General features: G+C 48.2%; 9 protein-coding genes across 9 annotated transcripts; 5 read left to right on the top strand and 4 right to left on the bottom strand.

Moving 5' to 3' along the window:
- Positions 1-19: 19 nt before the first annotated feature.
- Positions 20-1,099, top strand: L228DRAFT_249055 (hypothetical protein). Its single transcript, XM_018333004.1, has 3 exons — positions 20-291; positions 345-401; positions 700-1,099. The coding sequence occupies exons 1-3, from the start codon at positions 114-116 to the stop codon at positions 855-857; spliced, it is 393 nt and encodes a 130-aa protein (XP_018186821.1). The 5' UTR covers positions 20-113; the 3' UTR covers positions 858-1,099.
- Positions 1,100-1,613: 514 nt separating this feature from the next.
- L228DRAFT_262300 (alkaline phosphatase-like protein) lies at positions 1,614-4,767 on the top strand (the record flags this gene model as incomplete). Its single annotated transcript, XM_018334405.1, has 8 exons — positions 1,614-1,798; positions 1,926-2,253; positions 2,312-2,451; positions 2,514-2,884; positions 2,945-3,174; positions 3,232-3,506; positions 3,563-4,035; positions 4,100-4,767. 8 exons carry the CDS (start codon positions 1,614-1,616, stop codon positions 4,729-4,731), a joined length of 2,634 nt encoding a protein of 877 aa, XP_018186820.1. The 3' UTR covers positions 4,732-4,767.
- A 20-nt stretch (positions 4,768-4,787) lies between these two features.
- Positions 4,788-6,813, bottom strand: L228DRAFT_284319 (hypothetical protein). Its single transcript, XM_018336213.1, has 2 exons — positions 6,312-6,813; positions 4,788-5,862 (listed from the first exon to the last, which is right to left on the bottom strand). Exons 1-2 carry the CDS (start codon positions 6,599-6,601, stop codon positions 4,983-4,985), a joined length of 1,170 nt encoding a protein of 389 aa, XP_018186819.1. The 5' UTR covers positions 6,602-6,813; the 3' UTR covers positions 4,788-4,982.
- A 1,077-nt stretch (positions 6,814-7,890) lies between these two features.
- On the bottom strand, positions 7,891-10,903 carry L228DRAFT_269651 (hypothetical protein; the record flags this gene model as incomplete). The annotated part of the gene is made up of 13 exons (XM_018335300.1): positions 7,891-8,099; positions 8,165-8,270; positions 8,328-8,407; positions 8,458-8,501; positions 8,560-8,588; positions 8,643-8,660; positions 8,716-8,746; positions 8,797-8,815; positions 8,884-8,950; positions 8,998-9,033; positions 9,086-9,637; positions 9,693-10,127; positions 10,178-10,903. 13 exons carry the CDS (start codon positions 10,901-10,903, stop codon positions 7,891-7,893), a joined length of 2,352 nt encoding a protein of 783 aa, XP_018186818.1.
- Positions 10,904-12,251: 1,348 nt separating this feature from the next.
- On the top strand, positions 12,252-15,259 carry L228DRAFT_231857 (exocyst complex subunit Sec15-like protein; the record flags this gene model as incomplete). The annotated part of the gene is made up of 11 exons (XM_018330577.1): positions 12,252-12,288; positions 12,349-12,489; positions 12,549-13,544; positions 13,604-13,735; positions 13,792-13,893; positions 13,946-14,055; positions 14,109-14,244; positions 14,294-14,586; positions 14,652-14,808; positions 14,872-15,122; positions 15,184-15,259. The coding sequence occupies exons 2-11, from the start codon at positions 12,439-12,441 to the stop codon at positions 15,257-15,259; spliced, it is 2,304 nt and encodes a 767-aa protein (XP_018186817.1). The 5' UTR covers positions 12,252-12,288; positions 12,349-12,438.
- Positions 15,260-16,208: 949 nt separating this feature from the next.
- L228DRAFT_240127 (ATP synthase regulation protein NCA2) lies at positions 16,209-18,527 on the bottom strand (the record flags this gene model as incomplete). Its single annotated transcript, XM_018331211.1, has 4 exons — positions 16,209-16,473; positions 16,637-16,762; positions 16,838-18,451; positions 18,511-18,527. The coding sequence occupies 4 exons, from the start codon at positions 18,525-18,527 to the stop codon at positions 16,209-16,211; spliced, it is 2,022 nt and encodes a 673-aa protein (XP_018186816.1).
- Positions 18,528-19,122: 595 nt separating this feature from the next.
- On the top strand, positions 19,123-20,239 carry L228DRAFT_169046 (hypothetical protein). Its single transcript, XM_018329464.1, has 2 exons — positions 19,123-19,389; positions 19,442-20,239. The coding sequence occupies exons 1-2, from the start codon at positions 19,371-19,373 to the stop codon at positions 19,990-19,992; spliced, it is 570 nt and encodes a 189-aa protein (XP_018186815.1). The 5' UTR covers positions 19,123-19,370; the 3' UTR covers positions 19,993-20,239.
- Positions 20,240-20,889: 650 nt separating this feature from the next.
- Positions 20,890-23,055, top strand: L228DRAFT_269647 (hypothetical protein; the record flags this gene model as incomplete). Its single annotated transcript, XM_018335299.1, has 1 exon — positions 20,890-23,055. One exon carries the CDS (start codon positions 20,890-20,892, stop codon positions 23,053-23,055), a length of 2,166 nt encoding a protein of 721 aa, XP_018186814.1.
- Positions 23,056-23,408: 353 nt separating this feature from the next.
- On the bottom strand, positions 23,409-25,322 carry L228DRAFT_249047 (Bystin-domain-containing protein). The gene is made up of 3 exons (XM_018333003.1): positions 24,848-25,322; positions 24,546-24,787; positions 23,409-24,480 (listed from the first exon to the last, which is right to left on the bottom strand). The coding sequence occupies exons 1-3, from the start codon at positions 25,199-25,201 to the stop codon at positions 23,610-23,612; spliced, it is 1,467 nt and encodes a 488-aa protein (XP_018186813.1). The 5' UTR covers positions 25,202-25,322; the 3' UTR covers positions 23,409-23,609.
- Positions 25,323-25,393: the final 71 nt, after the last annotated feature.

Below are 25,393 nucleotides of genomic sequence, written 5' to 3'. Positions count from 1 at the left end.
AGTCCAGACCCTCCATCAACTTCATTTGATCTACAATATTTATTCAATAATACTTTGTGATACAGTCGATTTACCTCAAGATCTCAAAAGACGTCGCGGTAGTCACATTCAAAATGGCTAAAGGTCTTCGATCCAGCCAGAATAAGAACAACAAGTCCAAGCTCCGATCAAACGTTTTTGGGCCTAGAGAGGATGCGCGGACGGAAAGGCTGTCAGCGAAATTGTTAGAGCTTGCATCTAAGCCAAAGCCTACTGATGGCGGGGACGCGAAAATGGAGACAGAAGAGAAGGGTAGGTGGCGATTGAATAGTCTGTCTGATTCATGGAGGCTTACACAGAACTAGATGCCGTAGCAGAACCTCAAACGCAAGACGATGCGTCCAAGCCGGAAGAAAATGAAGGTTTGTGCCTCCTGCAATTTCCTTGACGCCTCCATCGCTCTTCTTTCATCAAGCTACATTTGTGAGGATACTGGAATATAGTACTTCATGAAGTCAGGAGTATGGACATTTGTGAACCGCCTGGAAGCTTGCGAAGCGGTTGAAGAATTTGTTTCGCAAAGAAGGGCACTATAAACCTCTTTTGTCTACCCAATACACTTTACACACTTAACAGATGCGAGCGGCTTCGAAAGATAGAGGGAACCTTTTCTGCTTGCGAATTTGGACTACTGGCTGACACGTAAGTTCATATATTTAGGCATGGACGTCGACGGCGAAAACGTTTCCAAGTCCTCTTCGAGCAAAAAGCACAAACTCCCCGGTCGCGCGCATAAGAAACGCCGGGGCAAGCCTCACTCTTCGATGACCTTTAACACACACAAAGTCTCTAAGAAGCAGAAAAAGCAGAGACGGTAAACGGGTGTTTGATTTCATTTTGGCGTTTGGCGAATCTTGCATGGCTTGGCGGAAAGGCATCAACCACGTTACTTGAACACGGATACTATCCAGTCTTTTAATATGTCATATAACCGCCTTGTATCAACGTATAACAAATGGGCAATGTCAGCAGATGGACGAAATTTTGAGACTTGGGGATGATCAAATTCCAAGCAGCTTGGAGTTGTGTATTCAAAATGTTGCATTAAAGATTTTCTGGCTTGAAGTGATTTTGAAAATAAAAAAAAAAGAGTTTAATCTCTTCTCGTCTTGCTGTCGGCGCAGGTTTTCAACATGTCTGTTGTGCATTTGAATTTGAGAAGAATTGTTCCAGTGTACATAAGGCTTTCGCGATACTTTCGTTGACCCAATTTGTTGCAGAAATTTGAGGCGAAGGCGGTCAATATGGGCAGAAAAACCAGGCGGTCAAGTTGGATTGGCCAGAAAAGGTTTAGGGGGGCCATTCGGTCCCTTTTGAGCTCCGTCATTTCGGCCATAGAGAGAGTCCCTTGGCAACAAGTTTAGCTGGTATGAAAGGACACGGCGAGACAACTTGCATCAAGTCAATTCCAACTAGATGGCAAAATATTTTATTCGTCTCATAAGATTCTTGAATGTGACCGACGTTTGTTTTGGCCTAAGCAGAAATCTTAGACATAGTTAGGCCTCCCAGGAAGAGAGACACATGCTTGTTCAAAGTGTCGTCTCCGGCTTCATATTCCTGTCCGGCCAACCATGCGTGTACAATTGAGCTTGGCCAATGTAATCATTCCAATTGCCATCTTGGTATTTGCTATAGGTTTTTTTCCTTATAAGCCGTTTCTGCAAGGCCTTGCGACGTTTGAGGATGACGACTATGGCGCGCCGCCGGAAGCTCCGTTTGACAAAATCATCTTCATGGTTGTAGATGCGTTGAGAAGGTAAAGCAGATTCTGCGGCAGAAAACAGCCATGCTTCGACCTCTTGAAACTGACTTTGTAGTGACTTTGTATATTCCCATCCATCAGGCTTCCAGTTTACGCAGAGGTGAGCTCTATTCTCTTGCAGTGTCAAGAAAGTGCTTGCTAAGGTGGAAGTTTGTAGCCTAATATCTTCGGGGGCTGCCATTCCATTTACAGCCCATGCTACCTCTCCAACAATTACGATGCCTAGGGTTAAGGCAATAACCACGGGATCAGTACCATCATTCCTGGACGTGATACTCAACTTTGCCGAGTCTGATACGACGTCTACATTAGCCCACCAGGACACATGGCTCGCCCAAATGAAAGCCAAGGGTAATGGTATTCAAGTCATGTACGGCGATGATACCTGGCTCAAGCTGTTTCCTGATACATTTGGACGCTCTGATGGGACCACCAGTTTCTTTGTTTCGGTTGGTTCAATCCGCTCTTTTTTGACATGCATTTCTGCGAATTGAATTGCTGAGAAAGATTTGGAGTCAGGATTTCACGGAAGTGGATAATAATGTAACAAGACATATTCCAGATGAGCTGCGCAACGATGATTGGAATGCAATGGTCATGCACTATCTCGGACTTGATCATATCGGACACAAGGCCGGCCCTAGAAGGTGGATATTGCTAAGAGCGAGCAAAACACAGACGAGTATGTAAAGCTAATAACTCGGGGTAGTCCGAATATGATTCCGAAGCAGAGAGAGATGGACTCCATTGTACAGACCATCTATGAAGCAATAGAGACGGAGAAACATCTTGAATCTGTGTGCCTCGTACTCTGTGGAGATCACGGCATGAACGATGCAGGGAACCACGGTGGATCAAGCCCGGGCGAAACGTCTCCAGCCCTGGTGTTCATTTCTCCTAAGCTGAGAAACATCACAGAAGGTGTACTTTGCCCCGTGGACGGGTCCTCTGACGACCTTCAATACTATACGACGGTTGAGCAATCTGACGTTGCCCCAACTTTGGCTGGACTTTTAGGAATTCCAGTCCCAAAAAACAACCTTGGAGTGTTCATTCGCCAGTTTTTGGGCTTTTGGAAAGGTTTGATCTCGATCCTATCAAGTTAAAGTCTGATGACGTGACGCTGGCTGATCCTTGTAGCTGCGGACTCAATTCAACTTCTGCAACGGAATGCTTTGCAGCTTCGAAGAATAGCAGAAGCAACATATGGCACTTCGCTGGATGAGCCCTCTACGCCAATAAGCTGTTCGACTGCTAGCTCGGATGTTGAGGAACTTGCCTGTCTTTGGAAACGTGCCTCGGATTTGACGCAAATACAGCCAGGCAGTCCTCAGAGTGGCTCTGAGGCAGCAATTGATGCTCTCTTGAAAGTACGTAATCGCATTGTGTCAAGTTCTACCGCCAGATCGTTGACTGACAGACTATAGTTCTGTCATAGGGCACAAAACATGCTAAGCGGGACTGCAAGTAACTACAACCTCACAGCACTGAGCATAGGGATTGCGCTGGCAGCTGTTGCCGCTGGATTAGCCGCCTATGCCTGCTTACCACTGCTTTTAAATTCTGTCACTTTCAGCATTGGATTTTCGGCAATCTGCCTGGGATATGGCATTATGATGTTTGCAAGCAGCTACGTTGAAGAGGAGCAGCATTTTTGGTACTGGACTTCCTCTGCATGGATGGCCTACCTATTTTTCCAAAGGTAAGATGCAGGAGAATTCTAATACCAGTATTACGTGAATACTGATAGCTGTTCAGGCTTCGTTGTTCTCGAGGCACGACCGCATCAGCACTCTCAGCATTGGTTGTTCTTGGCGGCCTCAGGATTACCCGACGATGGAATCAAACTGGTCAGAAATATGCAGGCGAACCAGACATTGTGCGAGAAATCTCCAAGCATAATTATTTGCTCTGGTCAGCTGTCTTCCTGACTTATCTTGACCTTATGAGGCGGCTCTTGCGGAGGGCATATCAAAGGCTTCCTGCTCGGCTGCGCTCTATCATGGCAATTACGCTGTGCTTCGCAGCCTTTATGTTTAAACTTTCTTTCACCGAAGCCGATGCGCCCGAGCTCCTCTCTGGAATCAGAGTAGACCTTTTGTCGAAGTTGCACAACAGCTCGCTAGTCACTCAGGCTCGAAGCGTCTTTCTTGGGGTCGGGCTCTCAATTCTATATACCGCTTTATATGAACGAAGCGCAAGGACCATGAATATCAAAAATTACACAAACTGTGAGTATATAGCCTTAATTTATCTCAAAAGAATTAAGGTCTGACTCTTACGATCTGAGAACAGCGGCTGGCCAAGTCTTCCACGACCTTATAACCCTCTTCCTTATAACGCAGTCGCGAGTCACCAACATCCCACTTTTCCTAGTCTTTGAAAGCCAAATAAACCTCCTAGACTCGCTTGAACTATCACCCTTTGAAATAACGATCACCTCCTTACTCTTCCAATACGTCTCTTTCTTTGCATTCGGTGGCACAAATGCCATTTCTTCCGTCGATCTCTCTAATGCCTATAACGGGGTCAGCGGGTACAATATCGTAGGTGTCGGAGTGCTCACTTTTGTAAGCAACTGGACGGGACCAATATGGTGGATGTCGGCAGGTATCCTGCTATTGCGTTCCCATGCCGCGGCAAGAGCTGGTCGAAGCGCAGCCCCGATCCAGCGCGGAGGTTTTCCAGGGAGAGAAAGCGAGCCATCCGATGGTAAGAAAGCAATATGGTCGTCCCATATTGCCCTTCTTTCGATGTTTACCACAATAAGTCTCCTTTCAGTCATGGTTGCGTGCGCCGCTTTACGCACGCATCTTTTTATCTGGACTGTTTTCTCGCCAAAGTATCTGTATGCAATGGCGTGGAGTATTGCAAACCATATTCTGATCAATATTCTCTGCGGCAGTCTGCTCTTCTGGTCAAATTAGAAGTAGATCTCAGATTTGAGAAGAGCCAATCGAGCGATGCGAGCAGCATGGCTTGGCTGGCTAGTAGTATAGACTCAAATGGATGCCATTTTTTTTACCCTTTTCCTGGAAATGCTCATTCCTGTTCGAATATCATTCCATAGAGCGGGTAATGGCAGCCCAAGGCTATGTGGTCGTGCGGAGATGCAACCACTTGGTAGTTTGAGAGATCAAAGAAGGCTTTAATGAATAAAAACAGACTGTCAAGTTATTTACCCCAGTCCAGCAAAAAGATCATCAATGGCGTTTTTCGACTTTTTCTTCTTTTTCTTGTCTTTGTCTTCGCTCGTCGATTTCTTCTTGAGACCTTCCTTGAATTCCTTGGGCATAGGTCTAACATTTGACGTCTCCCTCTCAGTCTTTTCCGGCCTCGCTGCTGCGACAGTAGAAAGACCCTCCCCGAATTGTCTCCCATCCTTTTTATTCTTCTTTTTCTGAATACTCGTCGAGTCATCACCTGTCCTCTTTTTCTTCAACCCTGATGCCTTTTTGGAGGCTTGCCCAGCACCAGAAGACTTGTCTTCTGAAAGAACATCAGTACCTGGTGGCGCTGGCTGTTCCTGAGCATCTGAATCAGAGTTGAAGCCTAGTGATTCTGTTACATTCGGGCTCGTTCCCGGTAATCTTCCATCATCCGCGGACGCCTGTTTTAGTTCCACTTCCGCAGCGTCTTGATTCATGTCCATATCGGCATCGGCAGCAACATCAAGATCATCATCGTCAAAGACCGCATCTCGTGAAACAGCTTCTCCAATGTCGTCTTCTTCTCCGCCCTCGGGAAATGCTGCTGCTGAGCTCATGGGAACAGAGTTCGCGGTTTCGGCCCCACCTCCTCCTCCTCTTCCTTCTTTTTTATTTTTCTTTCTTGACTCGCCCGCTAACATGCCTCCCTGAGGAGTTGTAGCAAGCACCGCAGCTCGAGCCATGTCCTCTGCTAACTTTTGCTCGTGAAACTCATAGTACCGCCGTGGCAAGTGTGTGTTTTTGCGCGCGTAATATCGGCCAAGAATGCTGTCTAGTCGACTTAGATTTGCCATGAGCACGAGACCGAGAGGCGCGAATTGATTGTCGCTGGTGAGGTTTTTGAATGCACTTGGAATTGACACGTTAGTCTTTCTTCGTATCATTGTAGAATTTGCTTCGAATGCCGAACAGAAGAACAAATGGAGAAGACCGGGCAATGTAGACACCGTGGAGTTGTTATAGATTGTAAAAAGCAGATATATGCAGTGATAAATGTCCCGTTGTTGGGAGAGGGGATAGGCATAAATGGATGAAGAGGTATTTGGAGTAGCCGCAACACAATTATATGAAATGGAAAAACAAATTCAACAAGAAGGGGGATTCAAGAAGGAAAAATCCTCGATATAAAAAAAAAAAAAAGAGAAGCAGGCCAATGGGCATTTACAAGAAAGAACCAAGTTCCAAAGTGAGACGGTAAAATGTACGTGATACTATCCGGGAGGTAAATCTGATAATAAACATAAAACAACAAATCCAAATAGAAAAAGAAAATAAAAATAAAATAAAATAAAACATACAGATGACATCTGGGCACCAAAACCTCAGAGATATACTCTACGCGAGCGCCTGCTCTCTGCGCCAGGGCCTCGGCTTCTTCAGCAAAAGAAGGAGTCGATTTGACATGTTCAAGCTCAAGGAGAAGCCGATCTGTAGACCGGCGGAGCATGGCGAACCATCGCCACCATTTTGTCAGTCGATGCTGGTTCTTGTTTCGATGGAAAATAAGATGGAATAGTTTGGAAATTGTTTGCAGGTCGGATATTTGCGATTCTTTGTTGGCTAGAGTTTGGATTTGCGCGGTAGCCATTGGTTATTGGGTCCTTGTTGTATCTGCTTTACTACGTAAGGATCTGTCTTGTACTGTGAATTGCAGTTTGGCTTGTTAATTGTATGCCAAGTTAGAAGAGCGAAAACAAGAAGACGAGTGATAAGTGAATAAAGATTAGAATTGAGACATTAAATGCAAAGATGTCAAAGGTGTTATGGAAATGGTCGATAATTCGAAAAAGGTGAACCTTTGCGAGTCTCGAGAGTTTTGAACTGGTTCAGTAGCTTAGCTTGACTGAGGATCGCCCATCGGATAAATTTTGAGGAACCGCTAACCGCGGATGGCGGAAAGAAGTGCTGTAGGATAAGTAAGCGAAAGGAGCGCAGTGGCTTAAAGAGGCTCGTTCTTTACATTCGAGTCAGCATTAGTTTCTTGTCCGGCGGTAGGGCGATGAGACAAACATACAACTACGCGCTCTGATTCAGCCCTCCCAAAAACACTATTAGCTAACCAGCTAATCAGACACGTTTTCACTTCAGTGGTAACAGAAAAATTGCACCAGAAATAAATTTTAATAATAATCAAGCTAATATGCAAGCAAATTTCTGGCTAAGATGGTGATAAGCTAGCTAAGTTCTGCAGGCGGCCACCTTAACGCGTCCATGTCAAAGACCACGCATTGAGATAAGCTGCTTTGCAGATAGGTGCAAGAAGTTATAAAAAAAGGGCAATCAGCAAGTTTCAGTGTCAGAGCTAGAGTGTGCAAAATTTGGGGGGAAAAGCAAAATTCTCAAGCCAGTTTCGCGAATAAGACAGGGGGAAGAAGCAATGAAGATGAAAAGAAAGAGAGAAGCAAGCCCCTGCCGACATGAAAAGACAGTGATGAGAGAATGACATCCGCCACCATGATCATGAGCAGACCGCTGCTCCAACACTGTCCACATATTCAACTGGACCATTACTCCTCCCAATCCCGCAGTAGCGCGTCAAACTTGACGAGGCCACCAACCGCTTTTGCTCAAACATGACTGATAGTATCATGCCGAAATATTGACAAGCGGCATCAATGGCTCTCGGATCGTGCGCCAACGTTGAACTTTTGTTTCCCATCCGCCTATAGGTGCTGGCGGAACTCTCAAATACAAAACCGTGGATACATCGTAAAAGGCATACAGTCGTCGAAATTCGGTAATCGTGATAAAACAGATCGTGAAAACTTTCCAGGCAAACACTTGAGCCAGACAGCGGTAATATCTCGATGAAGATGATGGCAGTTGAACAATGCTCGAGATATCACCACTCCCTTAGATGCCGAAAATGACGTTTCACTAATAAGTCGGAGCATTCCGGGCAAACCGACGTCCGTAGTAACCTTCTTGGAAGCTCTTGCGGTGGCGAAGGCTGTCTTCAAAAGAGTCGGCTACTCCAAGCTCGTATGCTTCCTCCAATTCAGCAAGGCGAGTTCCGCGGTCGTACTGGGAACGACGGCGGCGTTGCTCATCGCGAAAATGTTGACCGGCGCGCGGAGCAAAAAGGCCTGCGCCAAATTATTTAGCAAGGAAGTGGATTGAGAGGTGTTCAAAACTAATCTCCGCAACCTACCAACATGTTCGGCATTTTCGACGCTGCGGCGCATCTTTGAAGGATTGTCGGGACCTGGGAAGGTATCCTCCGTGCCAGCCAATGGCCCAGTACCGGTATGGAAAATCTTGAGGCAGTTAGAGCCGAGATCAAGGTGAACCAAGCAGGTCGAGGATTGTAATACCTTGGGACGGAAAGAAGGATGCTCGAGCATCACGCTGCTGTTACGGAATTTCTGGACGAGACAATCTTTTCCTTGAATTGCTATTCATTGTAAGTAATCTGGCAGATATTTATCATCAGAAGAAGCTTACTAGCGTAGGAAACCTCGGCGACCTTGTCGCTGTTGAAACGGTTCCTAAGAGACTTTAGTCCAACGGTCCAAACATGGATCACGGGAATGGCACAGGTCTCACCAGCGCTGCCCGGCTCTTGCTTTGACGAACTGGCACACAATGTCAGTGATAATAAATAAAGAGGCACAAGTTTCTGAACTCACATCGATAATGAACCAGGGCTACGAAGAAGCGTTAGCTAGAGCCACTTTAGGAATCCTTCCCTGGAATACTCACGTCCTCGAAATTGATAAACGCATAGCCAACACTTTCGGTTTTCAGCAACTGGGCACCTAGAGAACGTTTGCAAAAACTTACTTGCAGTTGTTGGCGAAATCTATAAGAATGTCAGCCATCCTTTTCCATACCAGTGAATGCTCTCTAATGTGAGACCAAATTACTCACCGATACGCAGATACATGAAGTCATATTTTCCAAAGCTAGTCTCATCGACTATCTCCTTCAGCATAGCCTTGTGACTGTTAGTAAGACTGTCATGGAAGCTTTCATTGCACGTACTTGGTCAATCTTATTCGGAATATTTCGCAACATGATCTGTCTCATTGTTAGCGGCCGCTTCGACTCGATGGCGCAGGGCTAAACGCACCGTGGTGCGCACGTCGAGACCATGGCGAATCCGTTCAATATCAACGATATTATGATGACCCATGTCATGCCGACCGCTGTTTCTATGCAAGTTTCGGCGTGGGGTTGAAGGATTTGGGCCATAATAAGGTTGACGAAACTGCCCACGCTCCTGTCCAATCGCGCCTGGGCCGTAAAGGTCCCAACCATGCATAGGCTGCTCATTTCGATGGAATTCATCGTGGAGTTGAGGTCCAAACGGGCCAGGATATAGGCTGGGACCGCGGCGCGCATTTCCAAAGCCTGGTCCGTACCTAGCAAAGGGCGGTCCCATGTAGTCCTCGCGAGACAAGGTGGAGCGCCCAGTTGGACTGAGATGAGCATATGGAGCAGGGCGCCCATATTCTGGGTTGCAATCCTCCCCAGGGTCACGGCGAGAGATGGTCATTTGCTCCATCGCATCTCGCAGATCGGAAGCCTGGCGGCCAGCAACGGTGGGAGCAGTCTGCTCTGGACGACGAGGAGACGCTCGCACAATGTCTGGTTCATGGTGAACAATAACCAAGGAGCAGCCCTGATAGTTGTCAGTTGAGACTCCAAAAATATTTGCTCTTAGCAGCCACGCTTACCCCGATCTTGAACCCGTCAAGGGCTACAACAGCACTGCCCGCCGCTTTGGTGTCACAATACTCTACTCTGTAAGAAACGGGCGGGTCTTGTGAAGTTCCCATCTTTTCAAGAACCCGGACATCGCCGTAGTTTGCAAGCAAGTCACTGACCAGCTTATGGATCGTAACAGGATTGAACTCGGAACTTGCGCCAGGAAAGTGAACAGTAATGATCACTTGGCCTTCGTACTGAGAGACCCGAGCGCCTGCGCCGGGTTGAACCTTGTCAGCGAATTTGCTGGTGGCAAAGTAACGAGTCGACCACTCGGGGTGCAGCTGATGAGCTCTCTCATAAGCATTTTCGCTGTCACGAATGTCGGTGAATCCGAGGTAGACCTTTCCGTTGGTAGGAAGCTCATCAAACAGAAGAGCCTTGAGGCTCGGAAAAAGGACAACCTGAGCAGATGTCAGAACCATAATCCAAAGCGGTGAACCTGTCTACTCACGTTGAAGAGCTCGCCAAGCTCCTTGCGAGAAACTTTGCGAGGAATGTTTTCAATTACAACAGCACGAGTGATATCATCATCAGTGCTAAATTCAGCAACCTCTTCAACGGAGCTGTCAGAGACTGATGAGCGGCGAGTACCAATCGGCTGCTGAGCTGGCCCAGAGTCCAAGGCTGCAGCAGACTTAGCGATGACTGAATCGAGATACTGCTTGAGATGCATATCGTCGGTTGCATTCATATCGGTAGTCGAAGTGGTGTTGAGGTAGCTCGCTTTAGGAGGAGCTTTACCAATGTTCTCGAGTCTTGGCTTCTGATCAACAGAAGACAAATTGACATTTTTGACATTGCTTGGCATGAAAGCTGACGCGGTTGGGGAAAGTTTCTGATGCTCGTTCACACGAGGACGAGTGAGCCCAGAAGCAAATGGATCCCTGATAATGGCCGGACTGCCGAGGTGAAAGAGGGATGGCATCTCGACGGCCGAGCCGTGGAAAGCTGGCTGGATGCCTCCGTAGCTCATGGTGGTAGAAGTGCGAACGTTGGAAAGAGAAAATGGTGGTGGCCCTCCAACCTGCTGCATAGCCTTCTGTACCCCGTTAACGAGCCCACGAGACTCCTCTGGAGAGAGAGAAGTCAACTTGGTCTCAGGGGTAGCCTGATGAGAAGCGTTCCCGTTAGATGAGCCGGGGCTGCTAGAGAACCGAGCATGTGCGTGGTGATCCATGCTTGGGTAGAGAAAAAGATTTGTTTAGAGAGAAAAGCAATAAAAGGAAGAAGGGAGATGAGTGTGGGGGAAGGTTGAAGAAAGCCGGGTGGTCCCGCCTGGAAGGAAAAGAAAGTGGAAGGCTGGTGGGCAGTTGTGCCGGACAACGGCCAATGTAAAACCCGTCTAGAGGGCTCCCCGTAACTCTTCCTCTTTTTTTTTTTTTACGTTTTATTATCTAAGAACGAAAGAAGAACAGAAACACAAGACAGGACTGTAAACGCTAGTGGAATCAGATAACAATACTTGAGAAGACAATTTGGAATTGACTGGGCAGATACAACGGGACAACGAGAGGGGGGTTTGAAACGAGTGAAAAGGGTCGGGAGGAAAGGTGTAGAAGATGAGAATCGACGGGGGAGGAAGCCTCAATTTATAGACTTCATGATCTGGCACTAATTACTACATGTCTCGGCGCCCTAGTTAAGAAGCCAATAATACGTCCCGCTGGTTCTCCAGACAGGGCGGTTGTGCGGGTCGAAACATGAATTCATGGTGTTGAGGAAGACGCATATGAGGCTGACGTTTGGTCGCTGAGCTACATCTCACGATCAGCCTTGACCCGCGCTCTCTTCAAGGTACAAAAATTTTAGTGGGGTTGCAGCTATCAAACATGTCAATCCAAGTTCAAGTGAGTGTTATATGGATTCGGTCGAATGGGGTCATGCAAGACTGCGGTATGGTAGCCAAGCATAAAGACATGACGGATCAGCGTAAATCTCTTTGGGAGATTCTTCCTCAATTGAAGCTCTCGAATATCAAGCTCCCGTAGGATATTCTATTCGAGACGAGCTTGAATAAGCTCAAGTCATGGTGCCGAAAATATCAGAATACGTAGCTTCGACTGGGGATCTTTATATCTCAGCCAGAGATGTCCCAACGCTTGACTAGCATATAGAGGAAGAAATTTTCGAGCCAACTCAGAAGCACTACAGAACCATGTATTGACATTTATGATGATTGAAGGAAGCTCTAACATTGGTTCGACTCAAACCAAGGAGGATATCATTCATTACCATAGAGATGCCGTCAAGCTCCCGAGCGCTGCCGTTGATAGCTGCAACGCTAAGAATCCACCCCGGTCACTTGGGTTAGGTTTGTGGCGGTAGATGATATCTAAAGTATTGGTACTACCTTATCTCATAAGAATAGGTGGATTTTAAGTAGATAGACTTTTCAAATTCTCAGCCACAATTTTTACAACTCGTGGGGTGGGTTGTGGCGCGCTCGGGCAGGGTCAGCTCGGCTGAGGCTGGTGCAGATATCCTTCCCGGAACGGCGACTTCAAGCGGCATCCCAGCTACCTTAAGCACACGGTCCTTTGAAAACTTGTTTAATTTAAACCTGTATGTCTATGTAATATGATCGGAGAAGTCAAGTTCTCACTTCTGATTGCAATTGTATAGTTAATTCTCTCAGACGATGAAAACAAGTGTTCACGATCGGCTACAGTAGCTTTCCGCTCCATTGGCCCCGCCGCATACAGGTAGCATAAAATGCCTGCATCGAAAGGATCTCGAAATGCTGTCAGCTCAGCCGTTCAACAGGTACTCCACTCTGGTTATAGTATACAGATTTGAAATGGTTGATTGACCTGGCTTTACAGATTGTTCTGTCCCCCTCAGATGCCGACTACTTAGACCAGCTAATACCCGCAATCAAAGATGCCGCCCATTCTAACCGGACAGCCCAGCTATTGCAGGGCTTATCTCAGTTCGCAGATAACCATGAATCTGAGATAGAAGGTGTCTGTAATACCAACCATCAAGAATTCGTCAACTCGGTCAACCAGCTCCTGCAGGTCAGGGAAGGAACCGTGAGGCTGACCTCGGAGATTCTTGACTTGAATCAGTCAATACAAGCAAGTACCGAGAAGTTAGCAGAACACAAAAAGGCGCTCGTTGACTCAAGAAGCGTTCGTCAAAATATTGATGAGGCAGCCCAAGCATTAGAGGATTGTTTGGAAGTTCTCCGATTGACAAATCACGTGCATGACCTGCTTGCAACAAAAAACCATTATGCTGCTCTGCGCGCTCTGGATGAACTTCAAAATGTACACTTGCGCGAAGTTCCTCAATATAAGATTGCAGAGATGATTCAGAAATCAGTACCTGCAATACAAAAGCTAATTGCTGAAGCCGTTATGACTGATCTCAAAACTTGGCTCTTTCGTATCCGAGAAACATCACAGTTCTTGGGCGAAGTTGCATTCTATCATACAGAGCTGAGACGAACAAGGCAAAAGGAACGAGCGGAAAAGGATCCATTCTTTCGAAACTTCAAACTCAACTCTGCAATGGACCTTGTGTCGGATGAGACTGACGAATTCGATGTGCTCGATAACGATGAAGTCCAAGTTGACTTTAGTCCCTTATTTGAATGCCTACACATACATGAGGCGCTCGGAGAGAGCGAAAAGTTTAGAGCAGAATACGCTGCTACTCGTCGGCAGCAGAAAGACCTCCTTTTACCTACATCCATAAGACTTGTTGGAGATGACGAAGGAGGGAGTCTGAGCGCGCTGCTCGAAAGCATTGCCGGTTTCGCCATTGTCGAGCGTGCAACAATGAAAAAGGCCTTCAATCTCCGATCTACGGTAGACGTATGTGGACATCTGAAGGATTTACATATCTGTTCTAAACTGACAATGTATTTCAAAAGGTCGACGAGCTATGGGACTCGATGTGTCAGAGCGCAATTAATCTTATTACGCAATCTCTACCGGATATTGACGATGCAGACGCACTTCTGAAGATCAAAGGTGTTATTGCTCTTTTCATCCAAACCATGGAAGTACGTTCAATAATTCCTTTCTCGTCAGAGAACTTTAATTAATGATACCTCATCAGAACTGGGGCTATTCCGTTGCAGCTCTTGATTCATTCTTGCTCACCCTTTTCGACAAGTACGCGGAGCTATTGAAGCAGAAGTTTAGTCGCGACTTCTTGGAGGTAGTAACAGCAATCTCAAGAGCAGCGTGTTCGAGGTAGCTAATATGTCTAGATTGTTTCCGCGGACGATTACATGCCGATGCCGATTCAAACGTCCGAGGAATACGAAAAGGTAGTCAATGTGAGCTGGTATACGCCTGAAAAAGAGCAGAGTGATATTAGGTCAGAGTCATTAGAAGCTTTTTGGATCCTAACAGTGGCTAACACTCTCTTAGTTTTCCTTGTGTCTTGCCCTTTTCTCAAATGTATCCGCTCTGCTGCATAGACATCCGTAACTTCCTGAACCAGTTCTATTTCTTTTCCGACGACCATTTTCAGCACCCGAGTGTGATTGACGAGACTTTGAAGAAGGTGAACTTGATAATGACTTAGAAACCCTTCATAAAGCTGACGACTGTAGTCATTGGATGAACTCCTTGCCCAGAAAGTATGTCGCTTACTCGTTGACCGGTTAAGCTCTCAGTACCTTGGACAAATCGTGCAGATTCTCATCAATCTCGAGCACTTTGAGACTGCGTGTGTGGAACTTGAGCAGCTCCTTCTTGCTGCCAGGTCTCCAGCTTCGGCTGGCAAGTCTGTTGCTCTGAACGCCACGGAAGAGTTTCGAAGCAACAAGAAGACCGCAGAAAAGCGTATATTTGAACTTGTAAACTCAAAGATTGACGACCTCATCGAAACTGCAGAATACGACTGGTATGTCCGATCCATGGGACTTTGGGTCTTCAAAAAAAAGAAGGAAGCTAACAACGGGCGAATAGGATGGCACCAGCAGCGCAGACCGAACCCAGCAATTATATACAGACACTCACCCGTTATCTCTCTAACATTATGAGCTCCGTGTTACTTGGCCTTCCAACTGAAATCAAGGAGTTAATCTATTTTGACGCCCTTAGCCACGCAGCGACGATGATCCTCGTACGTCGATTAAAATAACTAGTTCCAGAAACTACATTTCTGATACTGACCGTCATCATCCAGGCACTGCCACTTTCCGCAGACGTCCCAACGATCAATCGAAACGGTGTCGCGGCACTAGCACTGGATGTGCAACACCTCAGTCAATTCGTCGACAGTTTAGGCGTACCGATTCTCCGCGAGAACTTGGATGAGTTGCAACAGACAGTCAATCTACTCCAGTCTGACAATTCAGACGAATACTACGATGTCTCGACGCGAAATAAGAAATATGGAAGAGTTGATCCAATGAATGGACCTCTTCTATTGGAGAAGTATATAACCCCGTTGACTGATTCTCATTGGGCAAATTGCTAATACATTTACGTTTTCCAGACTCACGCAGGGCATGCAAAGCTCAGGAAGGACGGACAAATACACTACCCTCTCTTCTCGGTTTGGCAAAAAGTAATTTGAGCCGAATGCTGCTTTTAGCACTCGACCAAATCGTCGTACGCGTACGAATAGGGAGCTCTATAGCTTATATACCAATCTTCTAGATCACATTTCGTCCCTCAAATCCAATGATTCAGCGTGCAGCTGCTTTGCAGATGTCATTACAATTTCATGCTGTAGTGAAGTCGATAAAGGAATAATTCATTGTAGCTACGACAAATTCATCTCATGGCTTTATATGGAGAAGCCAGAACAAAATGAACGGCAGACCTAGAGAATTCATCAGCTTCGCTCTCATCAGTCTTAGCACGCTAAGTGACCTCTCATGAAAAACGTCACTGCTTAATGCTTATTCATTCATTTTCTGATTTACTGGTATTCTACAAATTTTCATCGTTTGACCTCGAACCTCCCTTTGACGTGCTTGCACGAGACCAAGCGCGCCGTTTTCTTCCACGCCGAACCATAAACTATACACCTTGTGACAAAAGTGCTTATGAGTACCAGTCCAGGCCATTCAGGTCGTGAGAGTCACGAAATATAAGAGAAATATCCGCCAACCACGACGCGCAATAACTTGCCAGTTTGGGAAAAAAAAACACATACATGGAAAGAAAATAAAACCGGACTGTAGACTTGTGCTCCCCCAGAACAGAAACCAACCCGCGGGTATTGTTATGAGACAGTGACATTGAGAAAATCTTTTTGAAGTAGGGAAAAAAGGGAAGCAGGAAACATAAATAGGCATAGAAGAGGTTAGCGCCACGCTTATACGCAGGTAATGCAGTCGTCGGCAAATGCCTCCCGTTGCAGTTCGGATGCCGCGAGGAGGTCAAAAAGATGGCGTTCAATATTCATGACAGCTCGACAAAGCCTAAGGTTTCCAGCATTTGGCGCGGCAAGGCAGATGGCCGAACTCCAATAATAGGAAATACCAAATGAGCTCGAAGGATGACACACAAATTTCACCGGAGCCATTTGGCGTATGCCCAGCGAATTCGTTCCACAACCTTCAATTGACGCTCGACGCCGGTGCGAATGTCCACGAGATCTTCGATATCTTCGAGGAACTCGCGGTGGATTTCTCCAGGAAGGACACGCTGGGCGGTCTGGCGCATGGTGTGGACTTCGCAGAGCAAAAGACCGTGCTCTTTGTACGAGAGCATGCCTTGATGAGGACTTCCAGGAGATGAGGGAGAGGAAGATGCGGAAAGGATGCGGTCAATATTCCTGTAATTTTGGAAGGTGATGTTAGCGCTGACATGATAGAGACAGGAACATGTGGAGCGGGAGTCGAAAATGGGTTGTAGAGTTACTTTGAAGTGGAGATATTGAAATGAAGGGACAAATGCGGGAGAACGTAGACGATGAATAGATATGGTAGGAGACGTACCTTAACACGCGGACCATCTTCACATGGCGCTTTCCTTCTTTGCTACCAGAGCGACTACCAAACGTGTCTTTCACCCAACGCAACGAGGCTATGCAGACGAGTATGCCTGGCGTAAGTCCAACAAATCTATTTCGAAGAAAAAAGGTTAGCCGGTACGGCGTTCAAAATGAAAATTTTAATGAAAGGAGCAAGATAACGTACCCAAAGACAAGCTCTTGGCTCTTTAGCAATGAGTCAATGCCGCCCATGGCAACCTCTACATCAACCTTTGTTTTCTGCACTTGAATAAGCAGTGCTCGAACGAGATCACCGCGGACAGTTCCCATGAATGGCTTCCTCAGGTCTCGTTCGTAAGCCTTGAGTACCGGTGTCAAATCGCCTTCCTTGACCTTGTCCCTAATCGAAGAAATTTCGGCTTCACTTAGACTTGCTGCACCACCGCTTTCTGCGGGATGGTCGACTGCAAAGTCTACAACCATACGCTCAAGGCTGGCGCGATCACCCGCAAGGCTTTCCTTGCTCATGATTGCAATTTCGCTGTCTTTATCATGTCGAATCGTACCCAGCACCTTTTTGGTCGGTTCGATAACCCAGTTCGACCAGAAGTCCACAATGGTGGTTCCCAATTCACGAATCCAAGTCGCGATTTCTGCCTGCCGGCTGGCGAGAATTCGCAAGAGCGTGCTCGATGACAGAATCAGGACAATTGCAGGGAGCCAATATCGCGTTAGTCTAGATGGACGTCCAAATTTGACAGTAAGAGCTTTGGACGCATTATTGTGCCCCGGAATGTGCGATTCTAGAATGTCTTGAAGGCGTTTACAGAGGGCGGCCGGCTTGCCATCGCTACTTTCGTCTGAAGCTTGGTGCATGACATCTGATTCCTCCTCTATGCTGGCAAAGACGGTGTCCTCGAAATCTGGAAGGCCCACCTCGATTGCAGTGACATTTCGGAGAACGGTTTCCATCAATGCAATACTCTTGGCAACAACGAGCTTCCAGTCTTCCTTGTCAAATTTCGAACCCTCAGTATTTGAGAAGAGACTCTCGTCGTCCAAACCAAATGCAAGACCCTCGTCCATTAGAACACCAAGTCCACTGGCGCTCATTTCACGGAATTTTCTCAGCGCAGCCTGCTTCCGGCGGACCTCGGCGCGAACAAGAGCAAATGGCGAGACGACCTGTCTATGGATATCCAAAAGAGAACGCTCGCGAACGCTTTCTTTGACCAGCCCATAGAATTGGGTCCATCGGTCAGTAAGAGATTTCGAAGCAGTTGCACCAAGCTCGCTAGGACCAGTAATAGATTCGAGTTTCTGCCGCGCGTCGTGATAAACCTCTTTGGACCATTTCCAAAAACGTAGAGGTGAGGTCTGTATTGAATACAGGCCAGTATACATTCGGGAACCCAAGATATCGTCCCAATACCAAATGTCATTGCTCAATGGCATGATCTGGTCGAGCAATACATTGAGGAGGACGCCGTAGGTTTGCGTAGCCGCTTTGCTGACAATGAGCCATTCAAGGTCACGCTCATAAGCTGTGTCTTCCTGAGCCTGAACGCTGATGGGTTGTGCGAGTGCCGATTGCGCCTGCTCCAGGAGGCTACATATCCGGACAGGTTTCAGAATTGGCTGGGAAGTCGCCGATGCAGAAAGGGCCTTTGCAACAATCTGGAGTTGACTTGCACGAGTAGACGTTACTGGCGCATGATCCAATGTGTCGCGGCGGGCCTCTAGCAAAGGTGAAACCGGCGCTGACGGTAGACCAAACAGCTGCAGTCGATCCAACTGGCTGTCCACGCGGCGGACTTGGCTTGAGATTTGGATTAGCAGATGAACAGGCCGAATGGTGCTCCTTCTGCAATAGCTTACTCTGTGACAAAGGTCATCTTGCCCCTCTGTGCCTTTCGACCATCAGCCAGCTAAATGTGATTCGACGCAAGATACGTGGAGGAGATCAAGCATCAACAAAGAAACTTGACTTTGTCCACCGTCCATTAGCTATGACGCTATAGCCTCGGCTGTTCCTTCCTCTATGATGCTGCTTACATAATAAGAATCACACCGTCGCGAACTTCTTATGCGCGTCACTTTTAACTTGAGGTGTCACGTACAAGGGCCAAAGGGAATAACTAAACACCTTTCGCTTTTGATCAATTTTGACCTACTCAGCGCCGAGATCGCTCTTAGTCGGCCAGTTACTCATAAACGGCGATCCCGCATCTTAACTACATAGACGCATTGAGTTGATCCAGGAATCAAGAACCACGCTCGATGCCGTCTCGGTCGCCGTCTCGGGGCCGCTCGCCCACCCGTTCCCGCACTCCGGGTTCAGCCGCCTCTCGCACGCCTTCTAGATCGCGGTCTCCTCGTCGCTCTGTTTCCCCTCGGTCCTTGTCTCGATCACGGAGTCCAAACCGAGCGCCCTCGAGTCGGGGTGCAGGACGTCAAGGTCGACGTGATAGCTACCGGAGAGGGCGCAGCTTGACGCGGAGCAGAAGTCCGTCTCGTGGGCCTCGTCGATATAGAAGCCGTAGCTATACCCCCAGTCGAAGCCGGAGCAGGACGCCTCCTCCACGAAGTTCAAAGGTTGGTTCAGAAGGACTGACCTTGTACAAAGCCGCCCGTCGCTTACAGCCATCTAGATTGTTGTTGAGAAACTCACCAAGAATGTCAATGAGGGCCACCTTCGAGAAATTTTTGGCTCCTATGGTCCAATACGAGACTTGGATATGCCAATGAATCGACAATGTTAGAAGACATTATCAATAAACCTGGAACAATTGTGCTAATCTAGACATAGTCATGACGAATCGGGGCACTGCTTATATTCATTACGATGCACCAGCCGACGCCGAAGAAGCGATCTCACACATGCATGAGGCTCAGCTTGACGGAGCTGTGATCAATGTCTCTATAGTTCTACCACGCCGCAAGTTCTCTCGGTCACCGCCCCCTGCACGACGAGGTGGTCCAGGTTTCGGCCCCCCTTCAGGACCGCCAGGTGGCTTTCGAGGCCCGCCTCCGCGTCTAGGCGGCGGAGGAAGATTCCGATCGCCTCCTGGCAGACGCACTCCTCCCCGTGGCAGATTTGGCCGACCAGAACCCAGAGGAGGCTACGGAAATTCATATCGCCCGCGTTCACTGAGCAGGTCTCGTTCTCCCCGCTCTCGCTCAGGATCATACTCGAGGTCGAGATCGCGATCACTCAGCCGATCACCCCCGCCTCGGAGGAGAGCAAGAGATAGCCCGCCGCCACGGAGACGACGTCGAAGTCCGAGCTATAGCAGCTACAGCAGCTACAGTGATCGCAGTCGAAGCCGCAGTCGGGATCGAGGAAGGGGGCGAAGATGATCAAAACCCGTCAATGTTTTCTGTGTGAAAAGCCATTACGCTTTTATTCGAAAAACATCATCGATTCCTCTTTGTCGAATCCGTCTTCGAATCCGTCTTACCGTATCATTCAAATTATTTACTCCTTCGAATCTGGCATGATTAACTGGCGCCAAAAAAGCATACTTGGAATTGTTGTGGCTCGCTTGGTAGCAGGGAATAAATCAGATCCTTCCTGATTGTTGCTTCCAAGCACTAGATAAAAGTGCTTCTCAAGAGCAATATACCATCTTGTCAGTACCTTGATTGCTTAAACATGTATTATCTTGGCTGTTTGTGGAACAGTGTTACTTGGCAGTGTTTTGATGTTCTGACACTTTCGTCATAATAGTTCGCGGAAATCTCTTGCAGCGGAATGTACAATCTTAGATTTGAAATGAATCCTTTAGCGTTTATTTGCTCATCGCTCATTGCAACAGTCCTACGCACTCGCTGTTGTCCTTTGTCCGAGCGAGGTACTTCAGTGGCATTGATGTAATAATTGTAAGCCCGTGACGTTTGGTTAGACTTGCTATTCTATGCAAGATGGCTAAGTTTCGCAAAATAAAGAAGGAAGGAACGAGCGAAGCTTGTGCCTTCTCTTTTGAGCTGAACTGGACCGATTACACCCAAAGCAATATGCATTTTCATCACAGATTTTCGATCCGGTCGTACACATCTCTCGCCTGGCTTGCTTGTCCCCACAGTATTTCTTCGATTCCCATCAAGCTCAGTCCTTTGAAAATCATATTCCTATCATCCGCATTCGAGCTACGCTGGTATGGAAGCTTACTAGAAGATCTGTGTCTCTTCTCTGCGATCATTTGGGGCATCGTCATCACTTGCTCGCACCGTCTGTCACAAACTCGAAAGTTGGCAATGTCTTCTACTCTTGCTTCCAGCACAGCCGGACCATCGCCCGCATCCCTTCGATCGCTCCAGCTTGCAAGTCCAGAGGAATCTAACGGTCGCTGGCCCTCGTCACAAGCCGTTAAATTCATTCGGCGTACGAGCGGCAATAGCGTCAATTCCACCCAGTATTCGCTTGATTCGGATTCCTCCCCACACCCTCTTCGCCAGTCTGTATCTGTTGACGAACTTGAATCGACGGCTGGCCTGCGTCGTGAGGGCAACAAGCCTTTTGGGAATCTGCCAAGTACGAGTGAACGGGCTGAAGAACAATTCTCCGCACCGCCTCCAACAGATTACTTCGCGCAAAATGAATGGACGCCTTCGCACGCTCCAGAATCGCAAGGTTCTAGCCGCAAACGCTCTTCAGCTACAGTAACTCTTGCAAACGCCGCCAAGGGTCGAGTGGCTAACGGTCGGGACAGTCCGGCGCCACTCCACGGCCGCACGAACAGTGATGACCGAGGCAACCATACCGCCCTGGCACATGTCCCATCTCCTGTGCTTCCTCCCAGTGGTTCCGCTGAGGCGCTTGGAAGGCTTTTCCGTGGCGCGCAACTTCCAAGTAATGGCAGACATATCAGTTCTGGCTTCTCTTTCCCGGCCTATCTTGGATCTGCGTACGGCATCTCACGTGCCGATTGGGCGCTTTTCACATCTGAGATCCGCTCCTTCAACCGCTGCACAAAGTGGGACATTGCATTTGTGCTCAGTGCAGCGAGTATGACCCTAGGCAACTCCGCCGCGGCAGTAATTCTTACTGCCCTCCTTCCAGCTCTTGGCATCAGTCTGATTGGCGGAACTGTTGTCACTGGCGGGCTTGGCCTCCTAGCGTTACTTCCCCTTGCAGTTATTCCTGCCGCTGTGGTGGGTGATATTGTTCGGCGGTCGGCCAAAAGGCGCAATCTCAAAACTGCCAGAGAGTATGGAGCGATTGAAAGAGTGTTGAAAGAGTGGAATGACGTGTATTTTCATCCAAAAGGCCTCTCGGTTAAGATTGAGTTGCCAAAAGAGGACGTACATGGCATGAAAGACATGGATTTGCTGACGCGGAAATGGACAAAGCACGTCAGAGAGAGCAGAATATTGCCTAGGCTTGGTTTAGGCCAGAATTTTGGAAGAGCTCCGGCAGTCAAGGAGAGCACCGAAGGCAGCGGAGAGCAGGACAACGGAGATTCTAACGAACCGTCAGATTCTTTGATGGCATCGACTCCGAAGCAGCAGAAAGAAACACTTCCTCTGCCGAGGCAAAATCCAGCGGCTGATAGAACTTCTGATGTGAGCAGCAATAGCCATGATGGCGCGCCTAAGGAGGCTGAGTCGAACGCTCCCCAGTCTTCAGCCACGGATGATTCTACGCCCAGTCGCGCCAAATCTGTCTCTAACTCTGACACCCCGCAGGCTGAGCAGAAAGCTCTTCCTCGGGAGACAACCCCAGCTTCTTCTCTAGCGGTAGATGGTAATGCATCCATCAATGCCGTCGACGATGCTCACCCGTCTATAGTTCCTTCAGTCTCCCCGCCTTTAGGAGCTCATGTTGATGCACACGAAGACGCGCTGGACCAAGACAATACTACCCCTAGGCAAGGACATCAAGAGAGCCCAATCAGAGAAAAGCCAAAGGCTAAAGCGAAGCCGCGTAACCCAACTAAGTCCAAATCAGGCGGTAAACGCGTACTGTTCTTTCGACATGGTTTCTTTCCCAAACAGCAGCGACGGCCTTCCTCCATATCATCTACTTCTTTTTCTTCTTCGGCGGCCCGCCACCAACATTCGTCATCTACCAGACCATTTGGTCTTCGACCTACCGGAATCTCGGATAACGCAGGATCCGAGGCGGCATCCATGTCCGCTTCGTCTTCGTCGTCTTCTAGAGCGCCCGCGCCAGACCTAACCTGGTCTGAACGCTGGCGTGCTCTGCAAGCAAGACGCGCCGCGCGACATGCGGACAAGGATAAGCGCCATGCTCTTCGACGCGGGCGTATTGTGCTTATTCCGATCGGCACACCAGAGCCGGCGATGGGTGCTATTCCGCAGGGCGCGATACAAAGAGATGTCCTCAGGAGACGAAAATTGGTACGAGTCATTGGCAAGAGCCGAAAGAGAGGTAGAGGGAAAAGGGTATCTAGAGTCTGAAGTTATTTCTTCAGGAACTCCCCTCGTTGCGTTGATTTTGCTCTTCAATTGAATGAGAGATGATTGGAAGAGCGGGAAGAGAAACGAATGACGAATCTTCGGAAACACGAGGTTTGAGGATGTTTTGAGGGGTATAGAATTGGGCTGGAGAGCGTTATTGTGGTATCAAAGGATTAGAGAATGACATGAGTTCGTAGCAAGTCCGTGGCTAGAGAGAATATTATCATTATTTGCTTTCCTCCCTTTTTTTTCTGTCTTTAGAAGTGGTCATTGCTGGCAAAGTGCGTGTTTTATGGGTTCGATGCGGGCACGCCTCGTCTTTCACGATGCAAATTTCTCTAGTCACAACGTCACGCAGGTGGAAATTGGATTGTACAGAATCTTTGTAGAATATATGCTCATATTGATATAGCTCCGATCAAAACGATCGGCGCGAGGAAGAGGGCATCGTAAGCATGAATTGAACGGATCTTAGCAGGGAGAATCGCCAAACGCCAATATCCTATGACTTTTGAGGAAAAGAAGAAGACAACGCTCTAATAGGGTCTAAACATTTATCCAATCATCATGGTATCATCGCCACCATTGTCAGTGGGCTCTTCTATCGGCACTCCTCTGCCACGGCCTTCGAGTAATTCCCTTCGGACCTCTGGGCCAATATCCTTGTGGCCACGCACCAGCAGAAGGTCCAGAAGAGATTCACGCTGGTCCTCGGTGATGTCGTTTCGGTACCTCTGGGCGAAAGCCAAGAGACACTGGTGCCAGAGAACGGGCAGCCGAACGTCCTTGCCGCCTGCAGCGCCAGCGCCAGTGCCGGACATGGACATGTCTCCATTCGCGGCGGTGGGATCAGTGGCCCGGAAGCGGAGGAAATGGAAGACCAAAGCGTCAATAACCTTGTAAGGCAAGGCATACTTCTTCTCCAGAAGAACCCGAATGAAGATGTTTGTTGCACCGCCTCCTTCAGACGACAAAGACGTCTGCTCAGCTGCGATATCACATAGTCGCAGAAGCGCCGCGGCGGAATGTAATACCGGAATCGAGACACGGCCTAGCACAGAAGCCACAATGTGCGCCTCCCGGAGCGTGCAGGTTCCACTGCCGACCAAGGGGAAGAGGAAGCCTTTGAAAAATGCAGCAGGCTTGTAAAGTGCTTTCTTCAGCGCATTGAATAAGTGTACGTTCAGCTTCTTAGTCTCATGGATGTCATCTCGCACACGCTCAAGAATGACGGCTTCCATGAAGCGCTGAACGGTTGCGGGTTTCGAGGAGACAAAGATTCTGGTGGCTTCGTAGCATGCATTAGGTGTCCACGATTCGGGGCGGGTTATATAGAGGATGTCCTCCCAGTTCGGTATCGTTGGGAGAATCTTGAAGGGCTTTGGTAGTTTACCAGAGCGGTAGCGAGAAAGGATCAAGCCAATCCTAGACAGATACGGTCAGGAAAAAGGGCCACAACAAAGGAGATTGTGATAGTGACAAAGACTTACTTGGTATATACTTCAACAACCTTGGCAGGAATCTGAATGGCGTCCTCGGGAGCACCGCCGCCATGGATCACAGGATGGCCGGCCTGTGCTGCCTCATGGGCTGCAATCTTCTCGAGGATGAGCTCAGTCAGGTTTGTGCCGGGTCCTTGAGCTTGCTGTTCATCCTCATTTCCAAAAATAGGGTCTTGCGCTCCAGATGGCATGAATTTGTTGAACATTTCCAAGTCCTCGGGATCGATTTCCTGTGTGCCCATCACGTCAGAATCGCCAAGCAGGGTGTAATGCTACTAGGAAATACTAACCACTTGCTCGACCTCTTCCTCTTCATCTCCCCAGGCGTCATCATTCTCCTCGATTTGTGCTTCTTCGTCAGACTCGTCGCCTCCAAAGCGAGTATCAAAAGCAAAAGCCTTGTTCGGTTCGTTGGCCTGGTGTTCGGCTCTCTCCTCGTCTGCAAGATCTTGACCCAGGCTCAAGATCTTGCGAGATTGCTTTGAATCGATAAATTTTTCTGCCTCGCCAGCATCCTCGTCGTTGCCTCGGTTTTTGTTCTTGGGAGCCTTGGTTTTTAAGGGCCCAGTGGCCAGAATATCATCAGTGAGCGGATTGTGTCGGCGGGCCTGGCGGGAGGCCGCTGATGATGTAGCTTTCGGCATTTTGCAAGACGTGATATCAAAACCCCTCCCGTTCGCACTCGATCTTGGTGTGTCTCAATCGTCGGTATATGAAATTTTGATGTTCGGCCTAGCTGGTGAGCACCGCTGTGGGGAAGTACAAATGTTTCGAAATTCGCACTTGAGAAATTCCCACGCTAGCACAATACTTTTGCAAACTCGCCGATTCTCCGA

This window comes from Xylona heveae, assembly GCF_001619985.1.
Source record: "Xylona heveae TC161 unplaced genomic scaffold L228scaffold_8, whole genome shotgun sequence".
NCBI lineage: Eukaryota > Fungi > Ascomycota > Xylonomycetes > Xylonales > Xylonaceae > Xylona > Xylona heveae.
Note: the sequence above shows the minus strand (reverse complement) of the source record. Positions and strands in the feature narration are given on the sequence as shown.